Source organism: Hoplias malabaricus, chromosome 5, assembly GCF_029633855.1.
Source record: "Hoplias malabaricus isolate fHopMal1 chromosome 5, fHopMal1.hap1, whole genome shotgun sequence".
Classification (NCBI taxonomy): Eukaryota; Metazoa; Chordata; class Actinopteri; order Characiformes; family Erythrinidae; genus Hoplias; species Hoplias malabaricus.
In genome coordinates, this window is record NC_089804.1 from 43855036 (window position 1) to 43873792 (window position 18757).

The 18757-nt window shown below is 40.9% G+C and overlaps 1 protein-coding gene across 5 annotated transcripts in view; it reads left to right on the top strand.

The window, feature by feature from the left end:
• Nucleotides 1–18757, top strand: part of src (v-src avian sarcoma (Schmidt-Ruppin A-2) viral oncogene homolog) — a 77173-nt gene that overhangs the window by 50237 nt on the left and 8179 nt on the right. For 3 of the 5 annotated variants that reach the window (XM_066670882.1, XM_066670881.1, XM_066670883.1), the window contains 5 exons: nucleotides 627–725; nucleotides 6509–6535; nucleotides 7160–7263; nucleotides 12583–12732; nucleotides 17865–18020. In XM_066670882.1, coding sequence (XP_066526979.1) covers nucleotides 627–725; nucleotides 6509–6535; nucleotides 7160–7263; nucleotides 12583–12732; nucleotides 17865–18020 — 536 coding nt within the window. The remainder of the gene's footprint in view (nucleotides 1–626; nucleotides 726–6508; nucleotides 6536–7159; nucleotides 7264–12582; nucleotides 12733–17864; nucleotides 18021–18757) is intronic. The other 2 variants (XM_066670884.1, XM_066670885.1) reach the window with 1 other exon arrangement.

The following is an 18757-nucleotide window of genomic DNA, read 5'->3' on the forward strand; positions in this document are numbered from 1 at the left end:
TTTACATAGTGTGTTGTATGTCAAAACTATTTTTAGTCAGCTATTCACCTTATTTTGGAGCACAGGAGTAAGTAATGGCTCTTATTTGTTTTTCTGGGTAAGACTTCCTGTTCTCTGTGTTAATTGTTTGCCAGAGTTAAAAGTAGTGGGAAAGTTCTCAGTATACCACACAGACAGAGTCTCAAACACATTCTCAGAGTTATCATCCAGAAGGAGGAGGAAACAAAAAAGTAGACAGACATAGCACACGCAGAGCAGTTTAACTCGTCTTGTGGAGTTTGTTTGATTATATGTTATGATTATGTAGGGACTATGATGCTATTTGGGATGCTCCTCATCTTGAGTCATTTTGAGGATTTAAGTGTATTTTCACAGTACCTGAGTGTGTGGGTGTGTGAATGATTGGGTGTATCTGTGTTAAATTGTTCGCAAGTGTGTTCATGACTTGTGAGTGACATTTTCCCAGGTGTGTATGTGAAATTGTTCAGTGTGTGTGAGTGACTGGGTGAGTGTGTGAAATTGTCCTCAGGAGTGAGTGTTTAACTAGAGTAATAGAAATCCAAGAAAAAATATGTGAAACACCAGTAAATCAGGAATACATACGTATGTGTATTTGTGTGTTTCAGGGAAGGAGATTGGTGGCTGGCTCGTTCATTAACAACAGGAGAAAGCGGCTACATCCCCAGCAACTACGTCGCTCCCTCTGACTCCATACAGGCTGAAGAGTAAAGCACTTTTCTCATCTTTTCTTGTCCTCTGTAATGCCTTTATTCTGGTAGTTTAGTTCCCCATCTCTGTCTGCTTTAGTCCCTAGCATTCTTCCCTACACACTTCCTCTAGCCAAGCAGACTGTACAGGAATGCTTCTCCTCCTGCTCCCCATTCTTTTTTTTTTTTTTCTTTTTTGCCTGTTCCTTTATTTTACCGCCGAATGATTGCGTCCTCATTTCGATGACGAGGTAAAAGTTTTCCCTGAGGATCTTCACTCTTCCTTACATTTCCCAAGTGCATTGACCTAGCCACCCATTCTACCACTACTATGTATCGTAAGATTACATGCTTGCTCTTAACACACACACACACCAGTGATTTTCTGCATTTTTGATCTTAAATTTAACAAATTATATACAACTTATAGGGGTAAGCCACCTCTTTCAAAATGTCTGAAAAAAATTGAAAGTTCAGATGTTAACAAACTCACAGACTAGTGTACAGTGTGAACTGATATGTTAACAAAAAACGAGTCAAACAGTCACTGTTTTTTACAGTGGTGTTGATAGGAACTAGTCATCTGGTTCATTTATTTGCAGTAAAAGCTACTAACAGAAAGCTATAACATGAAAAACCTAGATACAGTTACATCACATAAAGGTTCTATAGATGCTGGAGTGGTTCATGTGGGGCTTTGAAAGCAAAATAGTCCCCCAAATGCTTTTTTAATGTATCACCTTTTCCCTCTCAACATTACAAAGAAAAGGTCAGGAGATTTGTTAAGATTTACTTAACAATTTCATATCAAAGCACTCTGAAAGGCCGACAAAAAGCAGTGATACAATGCAATGAGTTACAAAATGCAAAGTTCAGGATGTGCTGAGTGGGGCAAATCTCTAATCCCATGGTCCTCAGTTGGCTCAAGTCCAGCTCTGAACCTAATCACAAATTGATTACAGATGGAACAACAAAACAAAAAGTGAAAGAACTTTCCTCATTGTGTCTATGCTTGCACAATCTCCATTCAGTTCTTGCAGTCCAACAGAGCTTGTAAAGCAATGTGATTCGCTTTTCAGGAAGTAAACAAAGCTAGGCTACTACTGAGTCCAGAAGAAATATTGATTATCATGACTTCTACATACAAAGAAACAAACATGGAAAACATAATCAGCTTGTTTAAGGATAAATTTATTGAAAACTATGATCATTATACCTCAGACATTCATCTCTGTAGAAATTTTTTATTTGTGCAAAGTGAAACTCTAAGGTTTATGTTTGAGTATATTTGGGTAAATTGTGCCCCCCACCACCACCACTGCGGCTTTGCCATGTCATGTCATTCGCGATAATATTGTCATAATTTTTAAAATGCTAAAAAAATCTGTATAGTGATAATCGTGATATTCTGAATTATTTACATAATGACATCAGGCAGTTTGTTACCCATAATATGGCATATGTTCTTTACATGAGCACCGTGAAATATGGCGGAAAGTGGGATGAGTGACTTCAGGTGTGTGGAGGTGGTTGGTTGCAAAATATCAGATGTACAATAAACCATGGAATTATGTAAGAAATGAAAGAACCCTAAAATAACAGAAGGGGGAAATAGAACTAAGCTGTTTCACCATCTCAAACAGAAGCACGTGTTTGAGGATGAAGAAAATCAAAAATGCGGTTAGAAGTGTTCAACAGCCATTGAGCTCTAAACCAAGCAGATACTGACTCAGCACAGCAACTATTCTGCATTTGTTCTTTTTATTACTGTAATTTACTTTAACATTACTTTTCATAATTGTTTATGTTTGCTGTTAATATGCACACATTACAAACAGAAAACAAACAAGAGCAGGGAGGCAAGAAAACAAACAAGAACTCAGGGAACATAACTAGAACAGGAACATAACTGTGAACTGGTGGTAATGTGTAAGACAGCAGACAAAGAAGCACATCTACACCAGTGGCGGATGCTGGTCTTTCAAGGAAGGGAAGCTCAATTTCGGCCTACATCATAAAATGTGTCGGTTTATACGTAAATTCTACCCTCCGTTCCTTTTCAAGAAAATGATGTGTGACCCTGTCGTACCAACAAGGCGTCTTTTCCAGGGACTTGACTAGTGTCCTCTCAATGGCCAGCAGAGCTAGGCTGCTTAAACGGCCTTGGCCCATGTGAAGTGTGTCTGCCTGTGAGTGCTTTGTGACAGTGGAGGGGCTCAGCAGCACCCGCTGGACAGAAACTGCGATAGAAGTCAGAAAGAGTGATAGAAGTCAGTCTCCAAACACAAGCAGCTACAAAAAAAACCACCAGAAATAGAAGCTCGATTTGTTGCTAGTCGTTTTTAAACAAAGAAAATGCCGCTAAGAGGATTAAGAAAGTTTCCGGTTCAACTCAGAACAGAATGAAAATGTAATGCTCCCACGGATCTTTACACCAAAGGATCGCCGATTCACTCATTTCGCTGTCCATCAAAAAGGGATTCAGCCTCAGACAGATCATCCAATCATCCTGCAGAAGGTGAGCGTCCGGGCCAGCCGAGGCCAGCCCACTGCCCCATAGACCCCCAGAGACGCTGAGCGTCGGATGGGCGGGACCAATGGCTTGTCTCGTTTCGCTGCACTTCGCTGCTTCGCTATTGAACTCTGTAGACACTCAGCATCCTCACTGTTTAAAGCACTGTGAGAATGATTGAGAGGAAAGCCGCGTCTTTACCAGTGATAAGAAGCTGATTCTGAACAAAAGTTGAGCCCGTTGTAGTGCATATTAATTCACTGACATGTACACACAACAGTATATATTTGATCACTTATTTTTTGACATTTTAGGGGAAGCTGAGCTTCCTTTGCAGTCTTAGAGCAATCGCCCCTGATCTACACACACAAGAACCGACCAGGGAACACTGAAACAAAGGGACTATATATACACAGAGCACTGACAAGGAACACCTGGGGACAATAACGAGAGGGCAGGACTACAAAGGAGACTTTGACAAGAGGGCGGAACTAAGGCGGGACTAGAGTGGAGACAGGAAGAATAAACAGAGCCATGTGCTAAATGAGCACATGGCTAGGAAAACAAACACAGGACGTGACACAAAATAAGCATTTGTTGACATATTTTTTGTCATTTCTGTTACATTTCTATTAATATGAAATTTCTAAATAAATAAAACCATTTAATATTTATTATATATATATATATAATGTAAAATAATTAATATTCCAATTACTGTTATTTTTTTGCAGTAGTGTGATCTTGTAAATAAAAGTATTTTTCAGTGTTTTATCATATCAGCAAGAATATTTCCAAATTACCCTGAAATATTATTCTAGGGCCATAATCACACACCCCTACTCTCCACAAACTCCTTCTTTTCAAGTATTATGTTGAACCTTGGAACTTATTTTCAAATTAAATGTCCATTTAAGGGACTTGGAGGTTGTGGGTTCAAGTCCCACCCTGGGTGACTGTCTATGAGGAGTGTGGTGTGTTCTCACTGTGTCAGCGAGGGTTTCCTCCGGGTGACTGTCTGTGAGGAGTGTGGTGTGTTCTCACTGTGTCAGCGTGGGTTTCCTCCGGGTGACTGTCTGTGAGGAGTGTGGTGTGTTCTCCCTGTGTCTGCATGGGTTTCCTCCGGGTGACTGTCTGTGAGGAGTGTGGTGTGTTCTCACTGTGTCAGCGTGGGTTTCCTCCAGGTGACTGTCTGTGAGGAGTGTGGTGTGTTCTCCCTGTGTCTGCGTGGGTTTCCTCCGGGTGACTGTCTGTGAGGAGTGTGGTGTGTTCTCCCTGTGTCTGCGTTGGTTTCCTCTGGGTGACTGTCTGTGAGGAGTGTGGTGTGTTCTCCCTGTGTCTGCATGGGTTTCCTCCGGGTGCTCCAATTTCCTCCCACAGTCCAAAAACACACGTTGGTAAGTTGATTGGTGACTCAAAGTGTCCGTAGGTGTGAGTGTGTCAGTGAATGTGTTTGTGTGTGTCGCCCTGTGAAGAACTGGCACCCCCTCTAGGGTGTGTTCTTGCCTTTTGCTCAATGACTCTGGGTAGGCTCTGGACCCACTACGACCCTGAACTGGATAAGCGGTTACATTCAATGAATGAATAAATGAATATCCACCAGCACTACAATGTAATTGCTTCACCATTTAAGGTGGATCTGGAGACATCTATTTATTTTTTCTGCTTTTTATGAAGATAAGGATAATAATTCATTGAAACTACATTAAACTAAGATAATATACTGGTTATCATAGTTTTTAAAGTAGAAAATACTGACATTTATCGCCTTCTTTTGTCATTTGCGCAGCCATTTTGCAGGTGATTCAGAAGGGCATTCATAGGCCTTCGTTTGAAGTGTGACCCTCAAAAATCTCAGTTTTAAGGGATGTATAGCACAACCTCTCTGTCCCGACAAAAATTAAGGCATCCTAAGCGGCAGGCAGCGGGAGAGCCCGCATGTCGTTTCTAGAGGCTTAAATGCCACCAGGATCACTGGTATTTGTGGTGAGATCTGCAGTGTGTTTTGACACACTCCTCCTGTAATAAATTGAATATAGTCTGGATGCATGAGTTTGATATCTGAGGAGATTAAAATGTTTCATTACAACTGTCCTTGAAGGCAGTGTCTTTATTGAGATGAGTGAAAATGACTAATTTTGCCAACCCTGAATCTGTGATAGACCCGATAGTACCATACGCGTTTCTCTCTGTGTCGCTTCAGAGCACATTCTTCACAAAACAGATGAGTAGAAAAGTATGAAAATCTCAAAAAATATTTATACATAATGTGAAAAAGCTAAATGTTTTTTTAATAACTTGACACAACAATATGTTATAGTGATTTTGAACATTTTGAGCTTGCATTCTACGTCTCCTTCATTTTGGTAAGGTCTCAGGAACTGATTATTTCACCTACAACCACATGCTTCCTGTAGATACTGATCAGCTTGCTTGGAGGAAATTTAAGCCTGTAACGTGAATTTGTATTACACAATACATATATAGGGGCAGCACGGTGGCGCAGCAGGTAGTGTTGCAGTCACACAGCTCCAGGGGCCTGGAGGTTGTGGGTTCGATTCCTGCTCCGGGTGACTGTCTGTGAGGAGTTGGTGTGTTCTCCCAGTGTCCGTGTGGGTTTCCTCTGGGTGCTCCGGTTTCCTCCCACAGTCCAAAACCACACGTTGCAGGTGGATTGGCGACTCAAAAGTGTCCGCAGGTGTGAGTGTGTGAGTGAATGTGTGTGTGTCTGTGTTGCCCTGTGAAGGACTGGCGCCCCCTCCAGGGTGTATTCCCGACTTGCACCCAATGATTCCGCGACCCTGAATTGGATACAGATAATGAATGAATGAATGAATCAATACATATATACGTATACAAGTACAGTATGTATATTATGTGTGTATATAAGTACATACAATATGTTCACAAGTATACAGTATGTTTAAGAGTTTGTGGACTGTGTCTGTGAAATTTGTTGTGTTCTCCCTGTGTGTACGTGGGTGGACGGGCTGTGCAATATTGCCCAAAGCTGTGAGTGAGTGATTCAGTGCGATGGACTGGTGTCCCGGCATGTGTTTGTTCTCTCCTGCCTTACAACCAGTGATGCTTCAGAGCAACCCATTTAATTTCAGTTGTGATTTACTGTACATGCCAATCAGGCTCGAATGCAAAACTGCAGAAAATCTGACTCTGACATATACACACACACACATACTTGATATCCATCACTCACACAGATGAACATGCTTATATAGACACATCTTTTTAATGGTTAAAATATCTCGCTTTATCACCTCTGTCCTGCCAGTCATCTCAGATTGACCCTGGATAAAAGGTAAGGCACCGTATACTTCCTGAACAAACACAGCAAAGAGTGTTCTTTCTGCTTTATTTTAGAATGTTAGATTTTGTTGTTCTCCATGTAAAACTCCAGCAGCAAGACTGGTTTTCTAGGTTAATTTGCTTGTAGTGCTTCAGATTTAACCAAACTGGATTATGTAATTCTAAAAACATTATTCCAAAGTCGTTCAATGCTCTGGCCACTCACTGGTTAAAGTAACTCTAGGTAGCATTTGTACCATAAAATTACAGTTTTAAAATGTTATGCTACACTGACCCGTAACAGGGACAATATAATCTCTTTTGTTGCTACTCTGGCTCACCACTGTAGAATCTGCACTGTGTAGCTTTGGCATTTTAGGACAATGCTGTAAAAGTGAATTACCCTCTGCAACTGTAGGGGGATCCTAGGATTAAAAAATACCACATCTTACATAGGGTTTTATTTTTTCTTTATTTGTTTGTTTTTAAAGGAGGGTGTTAACTGTTTTATTAACACTCCATGGCTTAGATTCTTTTCTGTATTCACTCTGTTCTCTCTTTCTTTCTCTCTCTCTTGCTCCCTCCCTCCATCTCACATTCACTTCCACTCTCCTTCCCTCCTCTCTCTCTCTTGCAGATGGTACTTCGGGAAGATCACTCGCAGAGACTCAGAGCGGTTGTTGTTGAGTCTTGAGAATAAAAGAGGAACTTTCCTGGTTCGTGAAAGTGAGACCACCAAAGGTGATTTAACCCACACATTTGTGCGAAAGACCTTCACTCATTCATCCTAATTCTCATGACTGGATTATGTTCAGTTGTACCTCAGACAGCAAATTATCACACCTCTCAACTTTTTTGTAAATTTACATGCAGTACATTTGACAAATGCCCATATCAAATATGTATTAAACAAGTTACAGAGATAGACTAAAGCAGTGTTAGCCTTGCCTAAGGTCTCCCAGGTGAACAACTTGGAATTCCTGTCTGAATTGGGATTCAAAACCCAGTCAGATATGTGGAAGATAGTGCTGTTGCCTACTTCATGTTAACAACTGCTGTTTGTACTGTCGATTTCCACAGGCAATTTAAACATGCCTTTCTGTAAGGTACAGGAAACCAGCTGACTCAAAACTAGAACTGTCGATCGATTTAGAAAAAATGAAATAATAAAGGCTGCAAATTGCATGTCGTAATTTGCTGAGTAAAATTTTGAGAGGGAGCTTTAGCATCAGACACTGAAGCTTTAATAGAAAGAATGTATGCTAATGGTTCAAACAATAAACACTTCAACAACTTTTCCACTTTCAACAACTTTTTAAGAGATAAACGGATGGATTGAGCATTAAATTGGTTAAATTCCCAAGTGTTTTAATGTCTAAATAATATAAAATGTTGCTGTACTCTGGCTAGGCTCCAGACCCACCGTGACACTGAATCAGATAAACACTTAAAGATAATGTATGAATGAATGAATGAAAATGTTGCTGTGCCCCATTAAAAGCATGCCAGTAAGTCAGTTATATCCTGGATGGCTAAGCAGGACTACAGGACACTCCACATAAGTTTTTTTTTAATTTTTTTTAAACATTTGAGCAGTTAATTCTTTTGCTCAGAGCTAGTTTACTTCTGAGTAATTCGTATGTATTTTAAGGAAAATCAGCCATGCTATATATAAGTTAACCATACCTCACGGCTATATGTTTTGGTTACATCCACTTGTAAAATTATAACCTACCAAAAATATTTATTACACCACTAAAGCAGAGACTCTGCAATTCCCTTCCCACAGAAAATGTAACACCACCTGACAAAACCTGAATGTGTTCATTTTTGAATGGAATGTTCCTGAATTGTTAAATCCTTGACAATATCATATGAAGAACAGTAGAAGGTAAATAACGGCATCGTTTTCAATGTACAAGGACCATGGTCTCCCAGTTCTTAATTGGCCAGCAAACTCACCTGACCTTAACCCCATAGAAAATCTATGGGGTATTGTTAAGAGCTTAAAGAAAATATAATTTTTTTAATGAGGGGAGCGTCAGGCAAAATTTAAAGCTTCAAACCCCCTCACTTACCTGCTCAAATACCTCTGGAAGATCTCTTACAGCTTTAGAACCTGAATGAGGTACTGAACTCCCAGTGTTGTGGTATTTTCTATAGATGGAGTGAACCCAGTTTCTGTGACATTTATTTAAAATTTGCAAAGTATAATGATAAATTCAGCCTCACTCTTTTGCTTCTGCCTCTTCCAGCCTCTGTCTGCAATTTCAGAGTGTTTAGGTAAAAAATGCTTTCTGATTGGTGTGAAGGTCCAATTATGTTTTAAAAAAGATATCCTGAAAAACAGACTGTGTGTCTGGTGCATTGTGGATCGGGTGGCGGTCGGGGTCGGGGGCCCTGGCGTTCTGATCCTCGGTTACTGAAACTGGCTTTTGGAACATGGAACGTAACCTCTCTGGTGGGAAAAGAGCCTGAGCTGATGCGTGAGGTTGAGAGGTACCGGCTAGATATAGTTGGGCTCACCTCGACACACAGTATGGGCTCTGGAACCAATCTCCTTGAGAGGGGCTGGATGCTCTGTATATGTGTATATGGTGGGGGTGGGGAACTGTTGACCTCGACTGGGGACGTCACCAGACGGTGGAAGGAATACTTCAAGGATCTTCTCAATCCCACCAGCACGTCTTCCGCAGAGGAAGCAGAGCTTGGGGACCCCGGGGAGGGGGGGAGGGGGGGGGGGGGGGGGGCTCGTCTATCACTGGGGCTGAAGTGGCCAAGGTGGTAGGCAAACTCCTTGGCGGTAGGGCCCGGGGGTAGATGAGGTTCACCCCGGGTTCCTCAAGGCTCTGGATGTTGTGGGGCTGTCCTGGTTGACACGTCTTTGCAACATCGCGTGGACATCGGGGGCAGTGCCTCTGGACTGGCAGACTGGGGTGGTGGTTCCCCTTTTCAAACAGGGGGATCGGAGGGTGTGTTCCAACTATAGGGGGATCACACTCCTCAGCCTCCCCGGTAAGGTCTATGCGGGGGTACTGGAGAAGAGAGTCCGACTGATAGTTGAACCTCTGATTCAGGAGGAACAATGCGGATTCCGCCCCGGTCGTGGAACACAGGACCAGCTCTTTACCCTCGCTAGGATCCTGGAGGGTGCATGGGAGTTTGCTCAACCAGTCTACATGTGTTTTGTGGATCTGGAGAAGACATTCGACCGTGTCCCTCGGGGTATTCTGTGGGGGGTGCTCAGGGAGTATGGGGTACTGGACTCTTTGTTACGAGCTATCCAGTCCCTGTACAAACAGAGCAGGACTCTGGTTCGTATGGCTGGCAGTAAGTCCGACTGGTTTCCAGTCAGAGTTGGACTCCGTCAGGGCTGCCCGTTGTCACCAGTTCTGTTCACAATTTTTATGGACAGAATTTCTCGGCATAGCCAAGTGGCGGAGGGTGTCCGGTTTGGTGGTCTCAGGATTCCATGTCTGCTTTTTGCAGATGATGTGGTCTTGTTGGCTTCATCGAGCCGGGACCTCCAGCTCTTGCTGGACCAGTTTGCAGCCGAGTGTGAAGCGGTAGGGATGAGGATCAGCACCTCCAAGTCCGAGTCCATGGTACTCAGCCAGAAAAGGGTGGACTGCTCTCTCCAGGTTGGAAGTGAGATCCTGCCTCAAGTGGAGGAGTTTAAATACCTCGGGGTCTTGTTCACGAGTGAGGGAAAGATGGAGCGTGAGATTGACAGGCAGATCGGTGCAGCATCAGCAGTAATGCGGGCTCTGTACCGGTCCGTTGTGGTGAAGAGAGAGCTGAGCAAAAAAGCAAAGCTCTCGATTTACCGTTCAATCTACGTCCCAACCCTCACCTATGGTCATGAGCTTTGGGTAGTGACCGAAAGAACGAGATCGCGGGTACAAGCGGCTGAAATGAGTTTTCTCCGCAGGATGTCTGGACTCTCCCTTAGAGACAGGGTAGGAGCTCGGACATCCGTGGGAGACTCGGAGTGGAGCCGCTGCTCCTCCACGTCGAGAGGAGCCAGTTGAGGTGGTTCCGGCATCTGGTTCGGATGCCTCCTGGGCGCCTTCCTGGAGAGGTGTTCCGGGCATGTCCAACGGGGAGGAGGTCCCGGGGCAGACCAAGAACACGCTGGAGAGACTATGTGTCTCGACTGGCCTGGGAACGCCTCGGTATACCCCCGGAGGAGCTAGACTGCTTCCCCCGCGACCCGGACCCGGATAAGCGGTGGATAATGGATGGATGGATGGATGGATGGAAAAACAGACTGTGTGAATAGGCCCTAAGTCTGAGAGAACAGCATAAAACAAGTTGTTTTGACTTCTTCGCTGCATCGTATGTAGGGTGCAGAGATTTTAGAGTTGTCCTGCCTCCTCATTTTAGTATCACCAATCACAGTGATGGTCCCATGTCTAAGTGAGTGTGCATAGACAAGGTTAAATGCAGCAAATCAAACACACCCGAGAGTTTTGATTAAATATTGAGAAAAGGAGAACAAAGCAAAAACTAATTTTTCCTTACCCTTGGGCTCTTGCACTGAACTGAGCTGTGGCTCATTCTCATTTAAATAAACGTGCTAAAACTGAACAGGGTAAAACTGTATATTTAGACAGAGTAGAACGCTGATGTGGTGTTTGATCCTTGTAGTATTTTGATTAAAGCAGGTCACAGACAATTCATTAGATTCAGAATTGTGTTTACTTGTGTAAAAGGGTTAAAATAACGTAGCAAAGCTTCCAAAACATTGTCTACCAAAGATGTCAGTTGGAGACTTCGTCCAGACACTACTCTGTGCAACTGTGAAACTAAAATTATTGATGGATTAATTCCGGAATAGAGAACCAGTTCTGCTGTTAAGGGATTTATTTATAGAGAGTTTGAGGAAGCGTGACCCTTAACACAACCCATACAGAACATAGGTTAAAACAGGGCTTTGTTCTGTATGTGCACATGTGCATGAGTATGAGCTTTGTTAGCTTGCAAAAGTGGGGGGTAGGTGGGGGAATGGTGATGCTAAAGGAAGGAGGGGGTGCATACAGGAACCGAGAAATAGAAGTAGGTCATCATGAAAAGCCACTAGAATGAAGAGCCATATACTCCCTATTCATATAGTGAGACAAAATGAGGAGGGGGGTGTAGGGAGAGGAAGAGAGAGCATGAGAATGATTAAGGAATTCACAGGGAGAGAGAGAAAAATTTGAGAATTAAAAGAGACATCAGAGTGTAAAACAGTGAAGTCAGTGGTTAAGACTGCATGTGTGGTCTAGTACACACAAGAAATAAATGTTGGGACCCTGCCTCCTTGTGGTTGCCTTGGAGAGATGCTGGGAGGTGTGCAAAAGTTTGGGCACCCCTGATTCAATGCATCATTGTCTATGGTATGGCTTTCGAGCCAAATTTTGTACGTGACTTTGGATATTTCAGAGTAATATCTGCTCCATGTCGCAGGACTGCGAGGAAAAACAAGAGGTTTTAAGACAGAAATAAAGTGTCGATGCCATTTTAAACCACAATCTCCTCACACTTCTACAAGGAAACACCTGTTCGTCCCCAGAATCCTGCAACACAGCGGCAGATACTGCAGAGGCTTCTTTTTGCAATGGGGAAAACAATGAGTAAAAGCTGAAAATGAACTGCTCGAGGAGCCCTGGCAACAGCCCAGAAACAAAAGGGAGCATTTTCCTTTTAGTTCCTGATGAAGTTCTGTTTACAAATCAGAAACAAATTGTTTCCCATTTTCCATGTTCACAATGAATATCAAATGGTACGTACATGGACCCAACAGCTATATTTTATTAATGGGAATGGAAGAGCCACACTTGTACAAGAAAAGAGCCACATGCGCTTCAGGATGATTTGGAGTGGTGTTTATGTTTAACATTAATTTTAAATACCAACATCAGTAGTGTTTGTTTCTGAATATTACCAAATCCTCACAGCAATATTCGAACATTTAGTTTAAAGTCTCCTTAGAGGAGTAGAAACTTTTTGTTTTAGGAAAGAGCATGTAGCGTATAACCACTGTTCTTCCATTCTCTGTCCATCATCCTCTTCCAGGTGCCTATTGTCTGTCTGTGCTGGACTACGACAATGTGAAAGGACTGAACGTGAAGCATTATAAGATCCGCAAGTTGGACAGTGGTGGTTTCTACATCACATCTCGCACACAATTCAGTAACCTGCAACAGCTGGTCAGCCACTACCGCAGTAAGTCTAAAATCGTGTGTGTGTGAAAAATGGAGAAGTAATACCACTATTTCTCAGGCCTTCCGCAGCTGAGTGAATGCGCATAAAACCCTAGATGAAATGTATGATAGAGGCAGAGGTGCAAGACTGCATTACTTGCAGCACTTAATTCTTAGACAAAATAATTTGTGATACTTCAACACTTTATATTAGAACACAAGAATAAAGTCATAACATTAAATTGACCTCCTAAACCATACAGGAGCACTTTGTAGTTCTATAATTACAGACTGTAATACATTAACCCCCTTTCAACCTGTTCTTCAATGGTCAGGACCCTACAGAGCTGGTATGATTTGTGTGGTGAATTTTCTCAATGCTGCATTGGCACTGACATGGTGGTGGTGTGTTGGTGTGTGTGTTGTACTCTACGAGTGCTGCTGGGGTTTTTGAGCACTGTGTCCACCAATTGGCCACCGGCTGATCTATTAAACACTCCTGCCTTGTTTGTCTCAGCTGTTCACATGACACTGTTGCCTGGATATTTTTGGTTAGCGGACTTATGTGCATGATCTAACAAAGTATGCAGAGCAACAAATGGACAACAGTAAGTGGTATGTGGTACTTGTGGTAATTGGAGCAGTGACACCAATCACAGTCAGTCTGCGTTTACGTGAGACATTTTTGAAGAGGTTCGCCTTAGGTATGGCATGCATTTGAGGCCAAAATTGTCTTAATTCTAACACCTGTGCACATAAAAATATTGTGTCCAGATGTGAAATATGTGTGTTGATGTATTGAGAATTTTTTTTATGTGTACAGACAGCATGTTTTGCGTCTACAGAGGTCGTTTTTACTTCCGTGTGAAGATGTAATTGTACAACGTCTTGGCGTTTTCACTAAAGTTGCAAAATTATGCCAGTAGATGGCGATATCTATTTACACATTGAATAAAGTTGCAGAGTGAATGTGAATGTTTTAATTTGCTGCTTTATTTCTTGATAATCTGTAAGATAATTTTCTTTAGTCTGATTATTTTAGATTTGATATTATGATAAATATAGTATGATGTAAATGAACATTTACAGTATTAAACACCATTAGGTTATTAATTTGAATAAGCAATTAATTTACATGTTTAAAATATAGTTTAAAATTTGAAACAAAAGTAATGCAAAATCAACTAAAGTTCACACATAGATTAAATGTAGTGCTAATAAATATGTAAATACTCTAAAAGTGATCCAGATTGGTAATTGTTATTTCAGTCAATAACAGGCAGCCATAATACTTTAGAAATTAAATTTTCTTCCTGTAACATAGTCTCATGATGACATTGCCATGGACATGTGTGTAATACAGTGCCTGTATGGGCATATGTTCCACAGCTATAGCAACAAATATTGTTTCTTTGGCTGTGTACTTCAAATGATACAGTTATATCTGCTGACAACCTGTGATAGGCAGTGAAGATTTTTTAACTGCTGTATGGTGTCGTCTGCTTTATGGTGTTACCTGTCATCACGTTTCGGTGCCTACCAGCGAGCTGCGTGCACCATGCAAATATTAAGATTTTTGAAATGTCAGAAAGAAAATACTACTACTATATATTTTATTGCCATAATTCAAGAGCCTATTGCTTTACACACACCCATAACATTAGAACAGATTGAGTTAAATCTAACAACTCTTAGTCACTAAATAGTATATAAATCGTCAGTCTGGGCAAATGTCTTAAAATCACATAAAATGGGAGTTTATTTATTGAGGAAAATCATCTAATGTTATATATCTGTTAGTAGAAAAATATGTGAACCGTTAGGATTATCAAATCAATTTTATTAATTGCTGTGGAAGAAAGCTTGGGAGGAACCAAAGCTCAAGAGGGGGGACCTACTCCGGTCAAAGTACCTACAAATGATTGACAAAAATCCCTATACAATCACATAAGTCCGCTGTTATGATCACATGTACTGATATAATCATAGTAGTAACAGTAGATAATGAAAATAATGATGATGGTGATAATTATTTCCTTGACCATTGTGAGTTTTTCTTTCTTTAATGGAAGGGTACCAACAATTTTATCCATGTACATACAACGGAAATACGCTTTTATGGCTCTGTATAAATGTTGAGTAAATAAGTAAATAACCAAGAAACAAAATAAAATAATAATAAAAGGTCTGATTTTTAAAGGATTTCCATTGTAAACTGTCCATAGGTTAGTACTCACTTAACAACCGACTATCAACACATTTGCTGTCAACACCTGTACCATAGCATCATCTTAGAGACCAACACGTTTACCATAGTGACACCTTAGCGACAACCTCGCAGAAAGTGAAAACAATGGAAGGATGATATAGCAGCACAGCTATCTTGCGTTTCCTCTCTGGAAACGCAGACCTCTAGTTATTATTATTATGGAAAATATTGTGCCCCAACACCCACACCCATGTGTCAGGAGTGAAGATAACAATGCATTTATTTCTGAATACATTGAAAAAATGCTATTAGTGTTTATGTTTAGTTTCTTGCAGGTCTTACTATAAATTACACTGAAATGTATCTCTGGGAAAAAGAATAAGTTCAACATTGTGATGTTCCTACCCTCTGTCACATTGTAAAACAGTAAAGCATCAGCAGAGAGAACAGTAGTTATGGAAGTATTTTGACAAGTTTTTGAAGTAAAAGACTTACAAATGGCTTATATTTTTATTAGTGTAATTTTAACAGTTTCTATTTTCTAACAGTGAAATATTTGAGCTCTCTTCCCACACAAATAACATAATCACTGTGGAGAATGCAATTAAAATATATTAAATAACCCATATTTATTTCTAAACCATTGTTTAAAAAATCACAATTATTATTTAGTGAATATTATTTCAGTTTCTTAATATTACTTTGCTCAAAAATGTGTCACGACGCATTTCACAATGCAGTGTGTGTTTGCAGAGCGCTGGACAGGTGTTGGCGCTTGCAACCTTGCGTGAAGCCAAACATTGCACATTGTCAGCTTTTATGACAGTCCCTTACTTACTTATATATAAGATATATTCATAGTATAGTTAACTGATGATTGGCTATAACATGTGAAGAGGTGTTAATGCGTCATACTTTTATGGAAGGCTGTTGGGCTCAGAACATGTTGGATTCTCAGTGTTAACATGTAAATTATAATTTCATGATAAAACGCCAATATATTTACATGTAAACGCCTTTTGAACGTGTTAACACAATATTATTTTGCATGTTAACGTATAGTGTATTTGGGTTTTTTCACTTTGGGGAGTCATATTCCTGAACCATGATGCTTTACTGCCACCTACTGGTCTATAGCCCATGTGCCACACCGGTTGCCAGGTATGTTTATGTTAAGCAATTTTGGGCTTATTTCTCTGTAAAGTCGCTTACATGGTAATAACACCAGCCAATGCTCCATCAATGAGAAATGTTCGTAAATTTATTTACATGTCAGGGACTGGGGGAAATACAGAAAAAATATACAACACTGAAGTTGGCTTCTTATTCACCAGCTTCTTATTCAGATATTCTATTCAAACTTAAATGGTGCAGTAATTGCATTCTGTCGCATAGATTGCAACATATGAACATGACTTCCATACTGTGGAAATATTACATGTTTGGCTTATTTTCGTGGGCGTTATCTCTATGAAGCAAGACCAAAAAGGCAATAACATTTTAGAAATAAGCTCAAAAAAGCAACCCATGATTACAAATATTTGTAAGTGATTTTTACTGAAAATTTTTACTGAAAACTGTAATTAAAATAACACATAAAATGTATTCGTGATAATGTGACCAAAGATGACACGTTTACACGCTTCTTAAGGTTTTCGCCAATGGGAGGCCTCAAATCCAGGCATACCTGCATATTCATAATAGGACTTACAGCACATATTGTATGCAAAGCTGTTGGGCTCAAAACTTTTATATTTCTGTGTGTGTGTTTGTGTGTGTGAGTTAGGCTTTATGCTTTAAAATGTTCAACAATATAATGTTTTTATGTTTATACAAAATCTCCCAAAAGACATTGTTCAGAATGTTAAACACTGGAATTTTTTTCATTATTTCACAGAAGTTGGACGGACAATGTTTACGCCGAACTGAAGTACAGAAACATGAACACCTCTCCTTCACTCACAGAGAAGCAGGCAGCAACAAGTTCATAGCGAGAGATTTCCTCAGACATAGTGTGGGCTTCAGGCATGAATATAAATATTGATCAAATAGAAAAAAAACTGAGGTCTCTGGAAAAAAATAACTCAACCAAAAGAGATATCATGCGGAAAGAACGTGCGGCTTTGTATTACTTTCCAGGCACCTCATGTAAACTCTGATCTGTCCCAAACAATGACCTTCTGCCTAAAGAGTACACTTTAAAGATTTATAAAAGTAATTCTACTGCACTACTACATTGCATACTACATAGTGTAGAGGAAAATATTTGAGATTCAATCCGAATGGTGTGGTGGTGTAATTGCAGAGCGACACAGACACCAACACAAAAGCTTTTATGCTCTCAACAGCGAAGGCTTTGCCTCGAGACAACGCAGAAATATAAATTGTGCTTTAGAATTAAGACATTTTGGCCCCAAATGCATGCCATAGTCAAGCTATGCTGTATGCTACAGCGTAGGGTTTGCTTCGATGCGTAACCTACGGTGTAGTGTCTGTCCGTACCTGATTTGCCCCCCTGCCAGATTTGGATAACGCATGCGCAGTACAGCATTCTTGTGTGTCCCACATCTTTATTCATCATGTTTTGTTTAAACAGAAGACTACTATATTGTCAGTTGCAAATAAACACCCTTTGCAGTTTCTCCAGTTATTTAAAACTATACTGTAGACAGTGAGGAAAGGCTAACTCAAATTTTAAAAACACTCAAAGTTACTCACTCTTTAAGATAAAGCTCTTCTTTACTTTTTAAAACAGTTTCTTTGCTGCTATAAGCTATATGCGTGAAGGTCTGTGCATGTGCCATCCTAATCAGGTAGGTCGAGCAAATCAGGTAGCGACAGGGTTGACGCAGAAATATAAATTGAGCTTAACTACACGTTGCGTCGATGCAGAAGTATAAATCTGTTTTAATATTGAGACACACAACTCTCTCTTGTTAACTCAGAGCATGCTGATGGGTTGTGCCACTGCCTGACGGATGTGTGTCCTGTGCTGAAGCCGCAGACTCAGGGCTTGGCTCGGGACGCCTGGGAGATACCGCGCGAGTCTTTACGTCTGGATGTTAAGCTAGGACAAGGCTGCTTTGGAGAGGTCTGGATGGGTAAGAGCCACCGTATCAACAAACTACAGTCAAAAGGCTTTCTGTGATGAACTCTAAGTTTGTCAGCTCCTTAAAGGTGCTGTTCACAATTTTAATCCAAAACACTTTTTATAAAATTAAGATTTTATTTTGTGGAAGAAGCTCTGTTTTTTGTTCGCCTGGAGAAGTTTTACAAGACTGTTCAGTGCAACTGTGTGGGAAGAAATGTGTGATCCTAACTATGTTATACTATGTTAACCAGTGGCGGATGCTGGTCTTTCAAGGAGGGGAAGCTCAATTTTGGCCTACGTCATTAAATGTGTCGGTTTATTTATACATAAATTCTACCCTCCGTTCCTTTTCAAGAAAATGATCTGTGACCCTGTCGTACCAACAAGGCGTCTTTTCCAAGGACTTGACTAGTGTCCTCTCAATGGCCAGCAGAGCTAGGCTGCTTAAACGGCCTTGGCCCATGTGAAGTGTGTCCCCCTGTGAGTGCTTTGTGACGGTGGAGGGGCTCAGCAGCACCCGCTGGACAGAAACTGCGATAGAAGTCAGAAAGAGTGATAGAAGTCAGTCTCCAAACACAAGCAGCTACAAAAAAAACCACCAGAAATAGAAGCTCGATTTGTCACTAGTCGTTTTTAACAAAGAAAATGCCACTAAGAGGATTAAGAAAGTCTGTTTCAACTCAGAACAGAATGAAACTTTAATGCTCCCACGGATCTCTACAGCAAAGGATCGCTGATTCGCTCATT